This window comes from Canis lupus, chromosome 22 (genome assembly GCF_011100685.1).
Source record: "Canis lupus familiaris isolate Mischka breed German Shepherd chromosome 22, alternate assembly UU_Cfam_GSD_1.0, whole genome shotgun sequence".
Taxonomy (NCBI): Eukaryota; Metazoa; Chordata; class Mammalia; order Carnivora; family Canidae; genus Canis; species Canis lupus.
This window is the reverse complement of record NC_049243.1, coordinates 4407387-4425083: the sequence shown is the minus strand read 5'-3', so window position 1 is coordinate 4425083 and position 17697 is coordinate 4407387. Positions and strand designations below refer to the sequence as shown.

At 47.6% G+C, this 17697-nt stretch overlaps 1 protein-coding gene across 1 annotated transcript in view; it reads right to left on the bottom strand.

Annotated features, from left to right (window-relative positions):
• The window catches only part of HTR2A (5-hydroxytryptamine receptor 2A), a 57065-nt gene extending 48989 nt beyond the window's left edge, over positions 1–8076 (bottom strand). The window contains exons 1-2 of the mRNA NM_001005869.1: positions 7665–8076; positions 3737–3937 (exon numbers count right to left, since the gene is read on the bottom strand). Of these exons, the coding sequence (NP_001005869.1) occupies positions 3737–3937; positions 7665–8076 (613 nt within the window). The remainder of the gene's footprint in view (positions 1–3736; positions 3938–7664) is intronic.
• Between the last annotated feature and the right edge of the window lie 9621 nt (positions 8077–17697).

Genomic DNA, 17697 nt, shown 5'->3' with positions numbered 1-17697 from the left:
TGGAGAAGTAGAAACCTTGAATTGTGTATTAAGCAAAAATTTGCTTAAAATGAAGGCAAAAATAAAGATGTTTAGAACAGCAAACTGAAAGAAAACTACCTGGTTATTCTAAAATTCTTTAGAAGTAAGGAGTATTGAACTCAGGCAGAATCATGGAAATGACAAAAGCAATGAATGGCAACAGAAAGGGTCAATAGGTGGGAAATAGTGACTAGAACTCTTAGGTCCTACAGGTTTTAGAAGGGTACTTAAAATTAGACAATAGGAAAAAACACAAAAGACATGGTAAATGAAGTTAAAATAGTCTACAGTTTTCCATTGTTTAAGAAATGTTAAAAGTAATTCGTGTTAGACTACTAAGTAAAAAAAAAATCACTATGAGAATTTATTTATTTATTTTGTAAACAATGTTTCTTCTTTTTTTTTTTTTAATTTAATTTATTTTATGATAGTCACAGAGAGAGAGAGAGAGGCAGAGACACAGGCAGAGGGAGAAGCAGGCTCCATGCACCGGGAGCCCGATGTGGGATTCGATCCTGGGTCTCCAGGATCACGCCCTAGGCCAAAGGCAGGCGCCAAACCGCTGCGCCACCCAGGGATCCCACTATGAGAATTTAAAAGAATGGATAACAAGCTTATAAAGGAGACCAATGAATTCTTGATCAGACCACAGAAAGGCAAGGATAGAAACTAGAATATAGAATAAATGGGACAATAGAAAGAATAATAGAATTTATAAACCCGAATACTATGTACCTGGGCTCCATTAAATATAAATGGAGTAAAAAATTTCCAATTAAAAGATAAAGATTGGATTAAAAAACTTGCACTGTTTATAAGCAATATACTTTAAATATTAAATCAGAAAGAAATGACAGTAATAAGATAGAATAAGATATATTCAGAGAATGATAACCCAAAGCATAGCTCTACTAATATCAGATGAAGTAGATATTAAGGCAAGAAGAATTACATTTAATAATGACGAATCAATATAAAAGATAATTTCAACTTTGTACGTAGCTAATAACCCAAGATAAGCTAAAAGATGCAAATAGCAACTGAAGAAAGCCTAGAGTTATAATTAAAGATAATATTTGAAAAGGTACCAGGAGGACAGAGACTTAGAACTACGTTCTACATAACCTTTAAAAGAACATTCCTACTTAAATATTTGTAGACCACAGTGGGGAAAAAAAACCAGTAATGACCCAAATTTATTTACTATAGCTAGGAAAAGAAACCTTGTAAGAATAATAACCCAACTAACAAAGTAATCCCAAACCAATTTAATTTATGAATATATTTCAGGAAGGCAAGGTCTGTTCAAATTCAAATCTATCAAGAAAACGAAGAGTTTCTCCTGTCTATTGATATATCAATAGATGGTATAAAGACTGTACACATTGGTAGAAGAACATGATAGATTGTATACGCAAAATTCCATCTGGACTAAGTATCTAAACGTAAAACAGAAATGGAAACACTAGAGGAAAATTCAGAATATTTGGGCTAAGCACCTTCCGGTTCTTGTAGAAATTTTTTTTTTTTTGAACCTTTCCCAATGGCCATCTCTTCAGTCTCATATCTCAGACTCGTGGTTATAGAGCCTGTGTAACCTCAGCTTTTTTGTTTCCTTATCTGCCTTCTTCCACCACATCACCGGAGGCCTCCAAACGTATATCCTACTCCTCTTAGTATAGTCAGTGCTAAGCACCACAGTAGCTATGTTGATGGTGATGACTGCTCCTGCTAGCCCCCCCACATCCATGCCGGCCTGCCTGTCTCCTGGAGTGATAGCTGAGTGGAGCGATGCCACCCTGTGCAGCTTATCTGCAGTTTCTTTTCTGTAAGGCGCCTTAGACCCTGTAGGTTGGTAGTCTTGGCTCAGAAACAGCTTTTACTAGTAGCACTATTGAGCTTGACCCTAAGATGGAGCAACCGGTGTCAGTAGGGCAGAAGGTAAAAGATGGGTGACTCTCCCACGGTCTGTCTCACCAACAGGAGAGCGTAAAAGGGTAAAACTAGAAGAAACCTGACAATGGCATGGTTTGCTTCATTTGCATGATTGCCCACCTTTGCTAAACACATGTGTTGAGGTGGTCCTTACTGCTGGTTGCACCTTGGTCACCTTACCATGGACCAACTAAATCACAATGCTCCCCAAGGATTCTTTGGTGTGGCTGGGATTGAGAGCCACTAGTGCTTCATTCTCTCGCTCCTACTAGAATGAACCCAAGATTGCCCAGGCCCAGAAACCGTGTGTGTGTGTGTGTGTGTGTGTGTGTGTGTGTGTGTATAGCAGAGATGGTTTCCTAAAGTAGGCGGTCAGTCAACAGTAAGAACTTGGTGCCGGAGGTTTGGGGTCCTGGCCCTGCCACTGGTTGGAGAGCTGATCCGCAAGCTGCAAGACCTCTCTATGCTTTGGTTCTCTAACCGATCAAATAAGCATAAGGTCTTCCAACCACTAGCATTTCTGTCATAAAATGAGCACTGTCCTATTTCCAAGCTGTGGGGTCTTGAGGAGATCATTTCACTGGCCGGACCCCATTTCACTTGTTGCTCATTCATAAAAATTACTTGGGTTATTGGGCAACCTGGGTGGCTCAGGGGTTTAGCGCCTCCTTCACCCCAGGGTGTGATCCTGGAGACCCGGGATCAAGTCCCACGTCAGGCTCCCTGCATGGAGCCTGCTTCTCCCTCTGCCTGTGTCTCTGCCTCTCTCTCTGTGTCTCTCATGAGTAAATAAATAAAATCTTTAAAAAAAATGGAGCTACCGACTCCACAGAGGACCTCTTCAGCAGCAAGGCAAACAACAGGAACTGAAACACACCAAATGTCCTAGTGTGTCTGTTGTTAACTGGATTTTTATTACAAAGCTGGGGGTGGACTCCGTTTTTGGTGTCAACTCCTGCGATCTGTCATGTCAGTAGATGCTGGTATCTCTGTGGTCATAAGCAGGTGCAGTGTTCTTGGCCAAAAAGCTTTGCAGCTTGAGAAGAAACCCCAGGGAACTTCTGGTTATAAACCAAGCCTCCGGAGGTGACAGGTGCCATTGACTTAGCTACCTGGGAGCTGTCCCTTTGGCTTCCATGACCTGGGCTTTCCTGCTTGTTGGGTGACAAGCAATATTGACAGAAGGTCAATCCTGGTGAGAGGTGGATGTGTACTCAGTAAGTGAAGTGTGCTGGAAGCTTCTGGGGTGTGGTGACATAACAGGAGGAGGTACTGGGCAGGCAGAAATGCCTGTGGGGCCTTGCCCCTCCGTCCTCACCTTCTCCCTCTGCGTCACGGCACCTGGTACCTTCTCTGGCCTCCAGAAGCTGTGTATCCTCCAGCATGAGGATCTGCTGTTTTGAATTGACAACCAGTCCAGTGATGATAAACGAGGAGGTCTCTGGGGGAGCTCAGGGGTTAGAGTAGTGAATCTGAAGGTGTGAGATGGGGGTGCAGAGCATTTGGAAGTGGCCACAGCACAGACAGTCCCCAGGTTGGCTCTGTAGGTGTACCTGTTCTTAACTGTGCAGCCTTACATTGCGGGCCAGGGACCTTCATAGACTTTTTCTTCCTACAGCAAATCTGCTAATTGCCACAGTACAACCTACCTTGCGGCAATGACCACAAAACCCCCATAGTCACCGTGTCAGGTTTTAGTGCCACAAAACAGAACGAGTCTCTTTGGAAGGCGCGAATGGTCATTCCCCCCGCCCCCCGTTGCAGTTCTGTCCCCACTTACCCACTGATATGGTCCAGACAGCGATGATCTTCAGAAATGCCTTAGTTCTGGAGTTGAATCGGCTATGGTGGATGGGGTTCTGGATGGCAACGTAGCGGTCTAGCGAGATGGCGCACAGGTGCATGATGGAGGCCGTGGAGAAGAGCACGTCCAGGTAGATCCACACGGCGCACAGTTTGCTAGGCAGAGGCCACCGGTAACCTGTGATGCGGAAGGTTAGCGTCAGTGAGGGACCTGGGGCGGCCCACGGTGTGCGGAACCCACCCTGCCAGGAGGGTTTCCATGGAGGGGGGAGGCGCAGGTGGTGGCAAAGGACAACATGAGACTCTTCAATATTTTAAAGAGCCTAAAACAATTGTACCTAAGTATGGTAAGATCACACTCGCTGAAGAACACAGGGTTTAAGAAATTTCTGGTGGCTGGAATGAAGCCAGTGTGTTGTGCTAAATAAAAATTGGGCTGTCTGCGGGATTTCTCTTCCTGTGTCCCGTAGCATCTACCTTTTCTCTTTGTTTTTAATGAGTTAGAAGTCCCGCTGTCTTTTGAGCCCCTCTATTACAGTGCCTCTTGCAGGGCAGCGCCTGTACTCAATTCACATATTTGATGTACTTTGGGTTCCCTGGGGTTCAGCCCACCTCTTACTCATTAGAACTGCGCACACGGGGATGTCATTTGATGGTCTCTCAAATGCTGTTGATGTGAATAAATAAATGATTAAAAAGTCCAGATTGGGAATATTTTTATTTGGAAAAATAATTACATAAAGCTTTAGGTATTTAGCTCAGATTTCGGTGGATGTGTGTGTGTGTATGTGTGTGGGTGAAACCCACGCAGAAAAGTATGGTGCTCTTGTCGTCATAAGTGTTCAAGAGCAGTGGTTCTCAAACTTTAGCAAATCTGAGTGTCCTAGACAGGGTCTTAAAATGGTGCTGCTGGAAAATAATAAAACAAAGTAGAATAAAATAAAATAAAATAAAATAAAATATATATAAAATAAAATGAAAAATAAAGTAAAATAAAAATAAAATAAAATAAAATAAAGTAATATAAAAATAAAATAAAATAAAAATAAAATAAAATAAAATAAAATGAAAAAACAAAATAAATAAAATAAAAATGACAAATACCCGCCATTTGCTTCGACGTGGAGGGAACTGGAGGGTATTATGCTGAGTGAAGTAAGTCAATCGGAGAAGGACAAACATTATATGGTCTCATTCATTTGGGGAATATAAATAATAGTGAAAGGTAATAGAGGGGAAGGGAGAAGAAATGGGTAGAAAATATCAGAAAGGGAGACAGAACATGAGAGACTCCTAACTCTGGGAAACGAACTAGGGGTGGTGGAAGGGGAGGAGGGCGGGGGGGTGGGGGTGACTGGGTGGCGGGCACTTAGGGGGATACTTGATGGGATGGGCACTGGGTGTTATTCTGTATGTTGGCAAATTGAACACCAATAAAAAAATAAATGTATTATTAAAAGAAAAAAAATAAAAATAAAATAAAAAATAAAATAAAATAAAATAAAAATAAAAATAAAATAAAAAATAAAGTAAAAGTAAAATAAAACAAAAATAAAAAATAATAAATAAATAAATAAATAAAATAAAATAAAAAATAAAATAAAGTAAAAGTAAAATAAAATAAAAAATAAAAATAAAATAAAAAATAAAATAAAGTAAAAGTAAAATAAAATAAAAATAAAATAAAAGTAAAATAAAATAAAAAATAAAATAAATGAAATAAAATAAAAAATAAAGTAAAAGTAAAATAAAATAAATAAAAATAAAATAAAATAAATAAAATAAAAAATAAAATAAAATAAAGTAAAAGTAAAAAAAATAAAGTAAAAGTAAAATAAAAATAAAATAAAAAATAAAATAAAATACGAATAAAATAAAGTAAAAAAATGAAGTAAAATGAAATAATAAAATAAAATAAAATAATAAAATAGAATAGAATAGAATAAAATAAAATGGTGCTGCTGCCCCCCCCCCCCCCCCGGAGGTTGTGATTCTGGACTGTGCAGTGGGGCAGGAGAGAGTCATTTCTAACACGTTTGCGGGTGGGGCTGCTGGCCCGGGGGTAACACTCTGGAATCAGCGGGAGCGCTTTTCCTCCGGTGCTCAGGAGGGGGGCAGAGCTGGGCCCCAAGTATTCCAAAGCTCCCCGAGGATGCCAATACGCGAAGCACCACAGGAGGCGGGTGCACGATGCATATGCTACGTGCCCTGTCGTTGATGTAGAGGGGCACCAAGGGGTCCCACAAACCCAAAGTGTTTTGGTGGCCGCGCCAGCGAGCATGCTGCACCGAGCACCTGACACAGGGCAGGTCACAGAGCGTCGCCGTTTCTTTACACAAGCCCAGGCCCACGAGGCTGGACGACCCCTGCGTTTGCAGACCCATCTCCCGAGTGCCCCCAGCTAGGCTTAGGCTTGCATCCTGCACGCTGTCCTAGCTTAAGGCCCTTCTCTCTGATTATATTTGCACACCCACCCACACGCACAAACCTGAGCTGAAACGAGAGCCTCGCCGCCCTCGGTGAGCTCGCAGCGGAGGTCGGCCCTGGGGCTCAGGTCTGCGGGAGTCGGGCTGGGGTGGGTGGGGGGCGGTCCCGGGAGGGGGCGCGGCTCCCGCTGCCACTCGCCGCTTGCCGAGCGCCCGCCGCCAGGGGGCGCCGTTGCACCCCGAGCGGGCCTCGCCGCCTCTGCTCCTCACCTGCCCCGGGGTCGCGCCCCCCCGCCCCCCGCGGCCCGGCCCCCCATCCCCCCTGCAGCGGTCTAGGTGCCCTTCCGGGGCCCCTGGGAGCCAGGCCCCACTCCCGGGCTTTGCCTTGGACGCGGCGGTGAGGTCTAGGAGGCGTGTCTGGGAACCACAGGCGAATTTGATGAAATCATTCTGGGGTGAAGGCTGAGCAGTGCAGCAGGGAGGGGGGGCTGGCCTTGCCTGGAGCGCTTTCCACCCCGTGCACCCGGCACCTGCTCCCCGTTGCCCCTCTCCTTCCCCCCTGCACCCCCCTCCTCCTCTCCGCTCGCTCGGGTGATGCATACACCTGTGTATTCTGAGCCCCCCAAGACCCAGCTCTTACAAAGCATTTCTAGCTCCGGGTGACGGCTACGGGCCTGTGTCAGCAGCCTAAATATATTTTTTCCCCTCCCTAAATGTTCTTTTTGAAAGAAATCAGGCTGTATTGCTCATAACTGGAAAAGAGCATGGCATTCTGCTCCCTGCTGAGGGGTCTGACTGTCCCCGGGCTGGTGGAGAGCGCAGGACTCATCAGTGCCTTCCTCACCGGTTTCCACCCTCCTCCCAGACACACTGCGGGGAGTTGATGGGAGATGGTTATTCTCCACGAGTTGAGGGGGTCATTCAAAGGCAAACTTCCAAATTAGCTACTGGGGGGTGAGGGGGGACAGCAGAAGCCGGAATAATTCATTCACTCTAAGGCAGAGGGTGCATATCTTAGCATTAAACCCAACTGTGTCCCACTAGTGTTCCCAGGGACCTGGGAAGGTCTTACCTACTCCTTTAGAAGTGCTGAAAACTGTGTGTGACAAAGACACAACCACAACAACAACCACCTGTTCTGTCCTGAAGGCTGGAAGATCTGGGCATACACAGAGGCGGAAAGCAAGTGGCTTCAGGATGACAGATAAATTACTGCCGGACGACTCTGTCGGGGGCACTTAAAGTGACTACGTTACAGTGTCCTTGTCCCAAAGCACAACACTCTCCGGTGATAATAGGTTGTCTGAGCTTTTCGAACGTGCAAGCTCACTTTGAGATTGGAGTAGTGTGACAGGGGAGCCCCTGGTCTATAAATAAACCCTGGTGGTCAGCTGGGCCCCTGGGCCCGGCTCATCTGCTCGGAGCATGCACATGCTGCGTGTACCCGGCGGGTACAGCTGGGAGGCTGCTGCCACTCACCATATAGGATGGTTAGCATGGACACGGGCATGACAAGGAAACCCAGCAGCATATCAGCTATGGCAAGTGACATCAGGAAATAGTTGGTGGCGTTCTGCAGCTTTTTCTCTAGGGACACTGCCATGATGACGAGTATGTTTCCAGCAATGGTCAGAATAATCACGACCGCTGTCAACAGAGCCGACCAGTTTTTTTCCTGGAGATGAAGTAGGGAGAAGCATGGTGGCGAGAGACAGCCCTCGCAGGAAAGGTTGGTTCGGTTTTCTGCATCCACTGTCCAGTTAAATGCATCCGAAGTGTTCGCGTCTCCAGCGTTCAGGTCGTTGCCGTAGAGCCTTGGGTCCCCGTTTGACGGCATTAAGGAGCTGGTGGTTGGGCTCAAAGGAGCATTATCCTCAAAGAGGACATCCATGTCTCAGCCGGAATCCGTAGCACACGAAGTCCAGAGAAAGTAACAAGTTAGAGCCTCGGCTGGCCATGCATCTCCCCGTCCCCTGTCTCTGTCACACGGAAGCGGGCGCACCTGCTGGGCTCCTGCGGTCGCCTCCTTTCTCCCATTGTCCCCCCCGGGAGCTGAACTGCAGGGACTCTTTGGATCTCCTTCCTTCACAACGTTAGTGGAGTCTTGTTGGGTCTCACTTCTTTCCTTTTTTTTTTTTTTTTTTTTCCTTCAAAGCAAGGTCAAAAAAAGCAGACTGAACTTTTTAACACAGACGTTGCAGAGTTTCGAGCGTTCAGGGAGAAAGAACGCTGGGATCCCGGCCGGAAAAGAAAAGTTTTGTGGTTCCAGGCGTCCCATGGGCTCTGCCTCGGTCTGCCGGTGACGCTGGCCCCACTGGTTGGGCCTCCGCAGTCCGGGCACGGCTGCGCTCCCGGGCGGGGGGGGGCGGGGGGCGGGGGCACCACCGGCTCCGGGACCCGCAGGTCCGGACACCCCGGGTCGCGGCAGGTGCTCGGGGCCGCCGTCCCCGCCTCGGGGCTCACCCGCCGCGGCCGCCGTCGGGAGCTGCGGCTCGCACCGTGCCCGGTGCGCAGGAGGAGAGCAGCAGTCGCGAGCAAACAGGGGCAGACAACTTCCCACGCGGGGAAATCCTCCTTGACATTGGGAACGTCTTGGCCGCGCGCCGTCTCGAGCCGGAGAGCAAGCAGGTGCGCTCGGAGATGCGACGCGGCGGGGCGCTTAGGGCCGTCCCCGGGGGCCGCACCTGAGCCCGGCTCCGCCGTCCCGCGGCTCGCGGCAGCTGCCCTGCTCCTGAGGCCGCCGCGCGGGCCCTGCTCCGCCCGCGTCACGCAGCATAATGGGGCGGTAATTGGATTTCTGTTTTGCTGACTTCAAAAACTGCAGGCGCGAGTGGAGCCGCTTGCAGCCCTGCGCGGTCTGGGCGTGCGGGCTCCCGCCCCCACCCCCGCCCCCGCCCCCGCCCGTGGGCTCGGCCCGGAGATCCCCACCTCCCCTCCCCGCCCCTGGGCTCGGCCGGGTCACCACTCACTGCCCGCCTTCCCGTGGGCTCAGCCCGTGGCCTCCCTCCCCCGCTGGGTTCAACCCAGTGACCCCCCCAGGGCTCAGACGGGCGCCCCCCTCCGCCCCCCCCAGGGCTCAGCCCGGCGCCCCCTCCACTCCCGTGGGCTCAGCCCCGTGACCCCACCCCCCGGGCTCAGTTGGGCGCCCCCTCCCCCCTCCCCCCCCCCGGGCTCAGCCGGGTGACCACTCCCCCCTCCCCCCCAGGGCTCAGCCCGGCGACCCCTCTCCGCCCCCCCCAGTGGGCTCAGCCGGGCGCCCCCTCCTCCCCTCCCGTGGGCTCAGCCCCGTGACCCCCGCCCCCCCGGGCTCAGTTGGGCGCCCCCTCCCCCCCAGGGCTTAGCCGGGTGACCACTCCCCCCTCCCGGCCTGAGGGCTCGGCCCGGCGACCCCCCCCCCCCCGCCCACATGAGCTCAGCCCCGCGACCACTCCCCCCTACCTCCCCTCCCGTGGGCCCAACCCGGTACCCTCCCCCCAGGGCTCAGCCCGGCGACCCCCCTCCTCCCGCCCAGGGCTCAGCCCGGCGCCCCCCCCCCGCCCCCCTCCCGCCCCCCTCCGCCCCCGTGGGCTCCCTTGGGGAGCCCCTCCCAGTACGCGGACGCGAGCCCAGCGCGGGACCCCGTGGCCGCGGGGGGGACGCCCAGAGGCCGCCCGCGCCCCCCGCCCTCCCCCTCGGTCCGCGGGTCAGACGGCGGGGGCGGCTCAGCCGGGGCGGCGGGCCCCGCGGGGGGCTAGTGGTTTTCATTCCACCCCCCACCCCCACCCTTGTTTCTCTTTTCGGCTCCACGTTAACCCGGGGAAGTTTGTGGGTTTGTCTTTTTTCTAATGTGAGACGCTGGAGAGACGGCGTTTGACGCGGAGGCGGGGCAGGTGCGCGGGGGCGGGGGGCGCGGGGGCGGGGGGCGGGGGGCGGCGGCGGCGGGGCTGGGCGCTCAGGCACCGGGGCGCCCCCCTAAGTATCGGCACCGGGGCTGTTTGGTTTTTTTTTTTTTTTTTGGAAACTTATTAAAAGCATATACCGTGCAACGGACTAGTCTTCCCTGGAAGCGCTTGGCCTGAGGGCTCATTCAGTCGGAGCCTCACACGTGGAGGAGAAGCTTCCCAGAGGATCTGAGCCCCCCACCCCCGCCGTGCTGGGGACCAGGAGCTGCGCCCGCGGGTGCAGGTGCAGACACCGGGCCTCCGGGTCTGTTCCGACCCCACTGAGGAGTGTCGCCCCCATGGCGGGGGGTTCCTAGGTTCCAGCCCCACCTAGGGCTGCCCCAGATCTGCTCCCTGCGTGCTTCGCCGCGTCTCTGCACCAAGCTGGGCCCCGTCTCGGGTAACTCCTCTCCGCTCCCCTCTACATACCCAGCTGCCCACCTGGGGCCTCCGCATCCCCCCCCGCCCCCCCACCTGCCCGGGCCCTGGGGCATCTCTCCACCCCTCCCCTGGGTGGGTGCACTCAGCGTGGCTCCAGCCGCACCCCCTTCCTTCACCTGCGGGGGCCTAGTGTCCACTGCCACTTGCGTGCACTCGGGTTTCCCATCCTCTAGCCCAGGTCCCACCTGCCTTCTGGGCTGCAGCGCCTCCCTCCCGGGGGGTGGGGGGGTAGGGGGGAGGATCCGCCCCGTGCCCCTCCCCCCTTCCCTCCAGGTATGCCCTGGGAGCCCAGGCTCCTTAGTCTTGAAACCCAGCTCTGTAAGTCAAACAGTAGACCCTGGTCCTTAAGTCTTCCTGGAGCCTCTGTGTTCTCAAGGGCCGCCTGGGTGAGTCATTGAGCGCCTGCCTTTGGCCCAGGGCGTGACCCCGGGGTCCCGGGATCGAGTCCCACGTCGGGCTCCCTGCATGGAGCCTGCTCCTCCTTCTGCCTGTGTCTCTGCCTCTCTCTCTCTCTCTCTGTGTCTCTCATGAATAAATAAAATCTTAAAAAAAAAAAAAAAAACTCTGTGTTTTCACCTGTAAATGGGATAATAGGGGTACCTCCCTCAGGATGGTAGTCAAACTAAAATGAGGGCATTAAATATTTAACCCAACGTGCTTAACCCAACTAATGTTCTTCACGTTAGTGACGCTTCTACTAAGCCTCCTGTTTGGTGTCCTTAAGACAAAAGCGACATCGCTCCCATCAACCTGTGCTTCCATTCCTTCAGCCTCTCCCTGGTAGGACCCAACTCCCGTCCTTGCTCCCACTTCCCCAGGCCTGGACTCCTGATTTCTTCTGCAAGCAGCCTACATGCAGACGAACTCGTGGGTTTTAAAGCATTTGGATTTGCAGTTGCCTGTGTCTGAATGCTCTCACCCCCTCTTAGTATCCATCTGGCAATTTCTACTCGGTTGTCAGGCCTCAGTTCAGAAGGTAAGTCCCCTGAATCCCACTGCTGCCACTCACTACCTGGGTGACCTTGACTAAGCTGCTGAATCCCAGTGCCTTAATTTCCTTCTTTGTAAATAGGGAAAAATAATACCTAGCGCAGAGGATTGATTGAGAGTTAAAACATACCAGGTATTTGAGCATTAAAACCAAGGCTAATCAGGACCCCAGGGTGGCTCAGAAGTGGAGCGCCTGCCTTTGGCTCAGGGCATGATCCTGGAGTACCGGGGTCGAGTCCCACGTTGGGCTCCTTGCATGGAGCCTGCTTCTCCCTCTGCCTGTGTCTCTCCCTCTCTGTCTGTGTCTCTCATGAATAAATAAATAAAATCTTAAAAAAAAAAACCCAAAAAGAAAAACAAGGCTAATCATTGGTTTACAGTAATCAAGCTTTCCACCGCTCTCCTTCCTCGGGGAAGGCAAAGACTGTGGCACCGTCAGAAGCTTTCTGTTCTATCAAGTCTCAGCTTGCCTGTGGGTGAAGACCACGTTTGTCACACACGTAGTGCTTAGATCTGTTTGTTGAATGAAATGTGTGACTGATAATTTAGCTGTTCACACATATTTCCTTATTAGATGGTGAACTTCTTAGACATCTCTTTACCTCCAAGACCAAGCATGGTATCTCCTAATGGAAGGTCCTCAGTCAATGCATTCTGAAAGGATAAATGAGTTGATGGCCTTTATTAAAAAGCATGACCAGGGAGAGGCAAAGGATCTCTAATTCCTTTTTTGTTACTTTGTGCCATGGGATACTAATTTAACTATATTAGGCAAAGGGAGATGTGATTAAAAATATTTTCTTAGAAAATTAAGGCTTTTGGGGGTACCTGGGTGGCTCAGTGGTTGAGCATCTGCCTTCAGGCCATGACCCTGGGGCCCTGGGGCCTTGGGATTGAGTCCCACATCAGGCTCCCCACAGGGAGCCAGCTTCTCCCTGTCTGTGTCTCTCATGAATAAACAAAGTCTTAAAAAAAAAAAGAAAACTAAAGCTTTTTGATAACTTTCATTTCATGAATTGCTGTGTTTCTTAGAGAAATCTGATGTTCTCAGGCTTCATGTTTTCATGGACAGCTAGGTTTCCTATCATGGCAAATCTACTAAATGAATTCCTCGGTGAGAGGCTTATACTGTGAAATAATTTTGTTAGCAGCCATTGGAGATTATTTGTGGAGTTTTATGAATACTTGTCCAAGACAAAGCAGTATGTTCAAAATCAGACCCCTGGCTATTACTCAAGCAGAGCCTATTAATAGCATGGGAGTTAGATTTGGTAGGAATGGTTTCTTAGACGTCAAACACCCTTGAATTTTGAAGAGGGGTGTACATTAGCTGCTGTAGTGAACACTGGTGTGTAGCTCAGCCCCCCCTTTAGGACCGAGATTCCTTTCTCCCCCCTGCTGTGGACGTGTTGGTGACTTATGGCTCTCTGCTGATTGTCACTGTGACAATTACCCTCAGCCAAAGAGGCCACCTTGCCCTTAGTCATGCCTCTCCTCTAGGCCAGCCAGCATACAACTGGTCCAGTTGTGAGGATGCAGAAGTTTGGCTTCCTTGCTTCAAGGCTGGACAATGCTGAAGGACCACCCTTCAGAGCTTCCATGGGATCTGCTGAGGCCTTTGCTGGGACTGCATTACAGTTAATCTCCTCTTTCTGCCTTGTCCTGCCTCCCTCGCTCCCCTGCAGGTATTGATCGAGAGCTCTCAGCAATCAATCTCCCACACACAAGTCTGTCGGAGTTGGCTTCCTGGGGAACCTAAGGCCTACATATTTAAACCTGTGTTTTAATGCTTCGGTGCCACTCCGGATGAGTTTAATGTCTAACGGAAAGCAAAACAAAAAAATTGTATGTTGATGAGTAGATTCTTCTCATACACTAGAAGTTCTTCGATAGACAGCTGGCTTGACTAACTACTTTCATAAGGAATTTAAGGTCAACAACCCCAACAGGAAACTTATTTGGGGCAGAATTTGAGTACCTAACTGGACTTTATTTAGGGATATGTTTTGCAACCAGTTTATTCTGGGAAGTGTTTGCTAGAAGATGATTACTTAAATCAGGTATCCTTAAAAAAAAATTTTTTTAATGGCTGTGGTGGTATTTGTAGCTCTTAATTTTTTTCCAGTTAAGTTAGTGGCTTATAGATATTAGTGTATGTGTGTGGGAAATTCCTTGAGCAAGTAAACTTGGAACATAATGCATCCTATAGCCTTCTCTTAGAGATCTACAGTGCATAGCAACATATTAAATGTAGTGAGAGATGGTGCAGTGACGAAATCTGTTTACCTTAACTTTCTCACTCCCCGTCGATGCCCCAGAACTCTGATTTCAGGACCCTTTTATTAATTTAATGCATGTAAAATGCAACCCAAATTAAATTGTAAAGATCTTAAGTAAATAGTTCAAATTTTGACAACTATGCACCTGTATAACCATCTCCCAAATCAAGATACCCACCATTCCCATCACTTGTGAAAGTTCTCTCATGTTGATCTAAAACTGATTTAAGTGGATGCGTGTAGGATAGACTCATTTTGGTTCTGGGTTCTTCTGCTCAACAGTATGTTTGTGAGATTTATCCATGTTGCAATGCATAGACTTCTGTAGATTATAGTTTGAAAAACTGTTACATGGCCTGGATATTTGGGAAATCCTTTATTTTCTCTTGTTCAAAGAAACACGGACTAGAGCCTTTTTAGGATCTTTTCAGGTTTCTTTTTCAAGACTGTGCAAACCTTTACCTCTGCTCAGTGGACTATATCTGATTTGATTTTGAGATGGCTGCACAGAATTCTTTAATTCCACGTTCGTTCTTAAGAATATGTCCCTGAGATTTATGCTATCCAAATCTTACTAATAGTCTGAGAATGAGAACAAATTTTCACAGAAGATTTCCTGAATGATACATAACCCATTCCTTCCTTTGGATGTGCCAGTTCTCAAGTTTGGAACAAACCAAACTGCTTGATCACTGCATGCTTGGAAAAAAGCATTAAGGTCTTTTAATGCCTTTCTCTCATACCATTGACTTGATTCAAAAGCAGCAACTATTTGGAATTAGCTAATAACTCTTCCCTATCTTTGAAATCTTCTCACAAGGGCATTTAGTTTAACAATACTCATAAAAATAACAGATAACCTTTGAGTGCTATGTCAGGCACTGTTGTACTGTTGAGTATAGCATCGAAGATAAGGTTCCTGTCTTAATTCCTATACTTAAGTAGTTGGTGGAGCAAGTAGGAGTATAGGGGTGTAGGGAAAAGGTATGAACTTGGCGATCAACGGCATGTTGGTCATGCATACAGTATGAAACTGGGTGAGATCATCTAGGGGGATTGAGTGGAAATAGAGAAAGGAAAAGAGGTTTGGGAATGGGCTCTGGATTACTCCAGTTTTTTGAGGTTGGGGAAGTCCAGAGGAAACTACTCAAGCAGAATGAGAAGGAGCAGCCAGTGAGTAAAGAGGGGCACAGAGTGGGATCCCAGAAGTCAAGTAGAGAAAAGACAGTGAAGGAAGGTGAGTACTGAACAGTCTAGTGCTCCTGATTAGCTGAGGATGAGAAATAAGAAATGACCATCATGTTTGTCGGTATGGAAGCTTTTGGCTTTGATTGGAACTGTTTGGAGCAGTTGCGATAAGAGCCCAACTGCATAGATACCAGTTCTTCCTCTCTATTTTTTCCTTTTAAGTAGTATAGACAGTATATTCTTGGAAAATAAAAATGGAGTTGTAATTGATGGGCTAAGAGGCAAAGAGAATTTTGTTTTTCAAGATAGGATACATTTTTGTGGTGATGGGAATGATCCAGAAGAAAGGGATGCAATAGAAGGAGGAGATAATTATTGGAATGACCGTGATTTGGAGAGAAGGAATAGATTTTAAAGGTTTGAAAGAGGTAGAAGATTGAACAAAAAATTCCTTTGAGAAATGTAAGACATCTGGTCTTACATCTAGAGCCCAACAGAAGAAAGTGTTTTCAAGAAAAAACCTAAGAAGCCTAATAGCATTGGGTTGTCCATTAAGATGAAAGTATACATGAGTCCATTAGATTTAGGAACATGGGTTTGGTGGTGACCCTAAAAGCAGTTTCACTGAAAATCTTAAAATATACAAGAGCAACATGGGGTATTGGGGGTGGGGAGGAACTTCTGAGAGTGGGAAGTGGAAGGACAGGATGTGGGCATGTGAGAAAAACAAGTGTCAAAGATGACTCGGGTTTCAGATCTGAGCAACTGGGATGATGGAGTTGTCTTTAACTGAAGTGGGGAAGGCTTTGGGAGGTACATGTTTTGGATAAATGTCAGATCAGTTTTGGGCATGTTAAACTGGAGATAGAACAGATAACTATGTCTTATAACACAGTTGAATATAAGGATCTGGAGGAGAATGGGGAGGTCCAGGCTGCAGATATAAATTAGGATATTGTGAGTATATAGATGGTATTGAAAATCATGAAATATTTAAGAAATCTCATCCATCTAAGGAGAGTAAGAAGCAGCCCAAGAACTGAATCCAGAGCTACCTCAACATTTCAAAGTAAGGGAAGTGAGGAAGAACCTGCAAAGAACACTGGGGAGGGGATGATGAGGAAGGAGAAAAAGCAGAGAATGTGGTGTCTTGGGAGCCAAAAAAATAAAACATTTACAAAATTTTATTTACATCAGAGTATAACATACAGTGTACAACATAAGGATTTAAGAATTCTATGTTACCTAGTGCTCATCCTGGTAAGTGTGCTCTTAATCTCCTTTATCTGTTTCACCCAGCCCTACCCCCTACCCATTTCCCCTCTGGTAACCACCAGTTTGTTCGTTGTATTTAACGGTCTTTTTGTCTTTTTGTTTTTGTTTCTGAGGTTCCACATATGAGTGAAGTCCTATGGTATTTGTTTTTCTTGATCTGACTTACTTCACTTACCATTATACCCTTTAGGTCCATCCATGTTGAAAATGCAAGATCTCATTGTTTTATGGCTGAGTGATATTCCTTTGTATGTGTATGTAACACTATCCATTCAACTATTGTTAGACACTTGAGTTGCTTCCACTTGTTGGCTATTCTTACTAATGCTACAATAAATATAGGGGTACACAGATCTTCTCAAACTAGTGTCTGCATTTTTTGGGGGTAGATATCCAGTAGTGGGAATTACTGGATCATACGGTATTCCTATTTTTAATTTCTTGAGGAACCCCCATACTGTTTTCCAGAGTGGCTGTACGAAGCTGCATTCCTACCAGCAGTGCATGAGTGCTCCTTTTTCTAAACATCCTCACCAACACTTGTTACTTCTTGTCTTTTGGATACTAAGTCATTCTGACAGGTGTGAGCTGATATCTCCTTTTTGAATGTACATTTCCCTGATGACAAGTGATGTTGACCATCTTTTCATGTGTCTGTTGGCCGTCTGTATCTCTTCGGTAAAAGGTCTGTTCAGGTACTCTGCCCAGCTTTTAATTGGATTATTTGTCTTTTTGGTGTTGGGTTGTAGGAGTTCTTGGTATACTTAGGTGTTAACTCCTTATCACATATGTCATTTGTCAATATATTCCATTCACTATGTTACTCTTAGTTTGTTGATATTTTTCTTCACTGTACAAAAGCTTTCAATTTTGGTGTAGTCCCAATAGTTGATTTTTGCTTTTATTTCCCTTGTCTTAGGAGACACTTAGAAAAATGTTTCTGTGGTTGGTGTCCAAGGGATTATTGCCTGTTTTTTTCAAGAAGCTGTATGGTTTCAGGTCTTTAATCCATTTTGAGTTTATTTTTGTGTATGGTGTAAGAAACTGGTTGCATCTTATTCTTATGCATGTTAGCTGTCCAGGGTCCCCAGTATCATTTATTGAAGAGACTGTTTTTTCCCCACTTGCCTCCTTTGTCTTAATTAATCAAATAAGCACAGGTTTACTTCTGGGTTCTCTATTCTGTTCTATTGATCCATATGTCTGTTTTTTTGTGCCAGTACCAAAGTGTTTTTATTACTAAAGCTTTGTAATATGGCTTGAAATCTGCAATTGTGATACCTCCAGCTTTCTTTCTTTTTTTTTTTTTTAAGATTTTATTTATTTAGTAATGAGAGAGAGAGAGAGAGAGAGAGAGGCAGAGACACAGGCAGAGACAGAAGGCGGCTCCATGTAGGGAGCCCGACGTGGGACTCGATC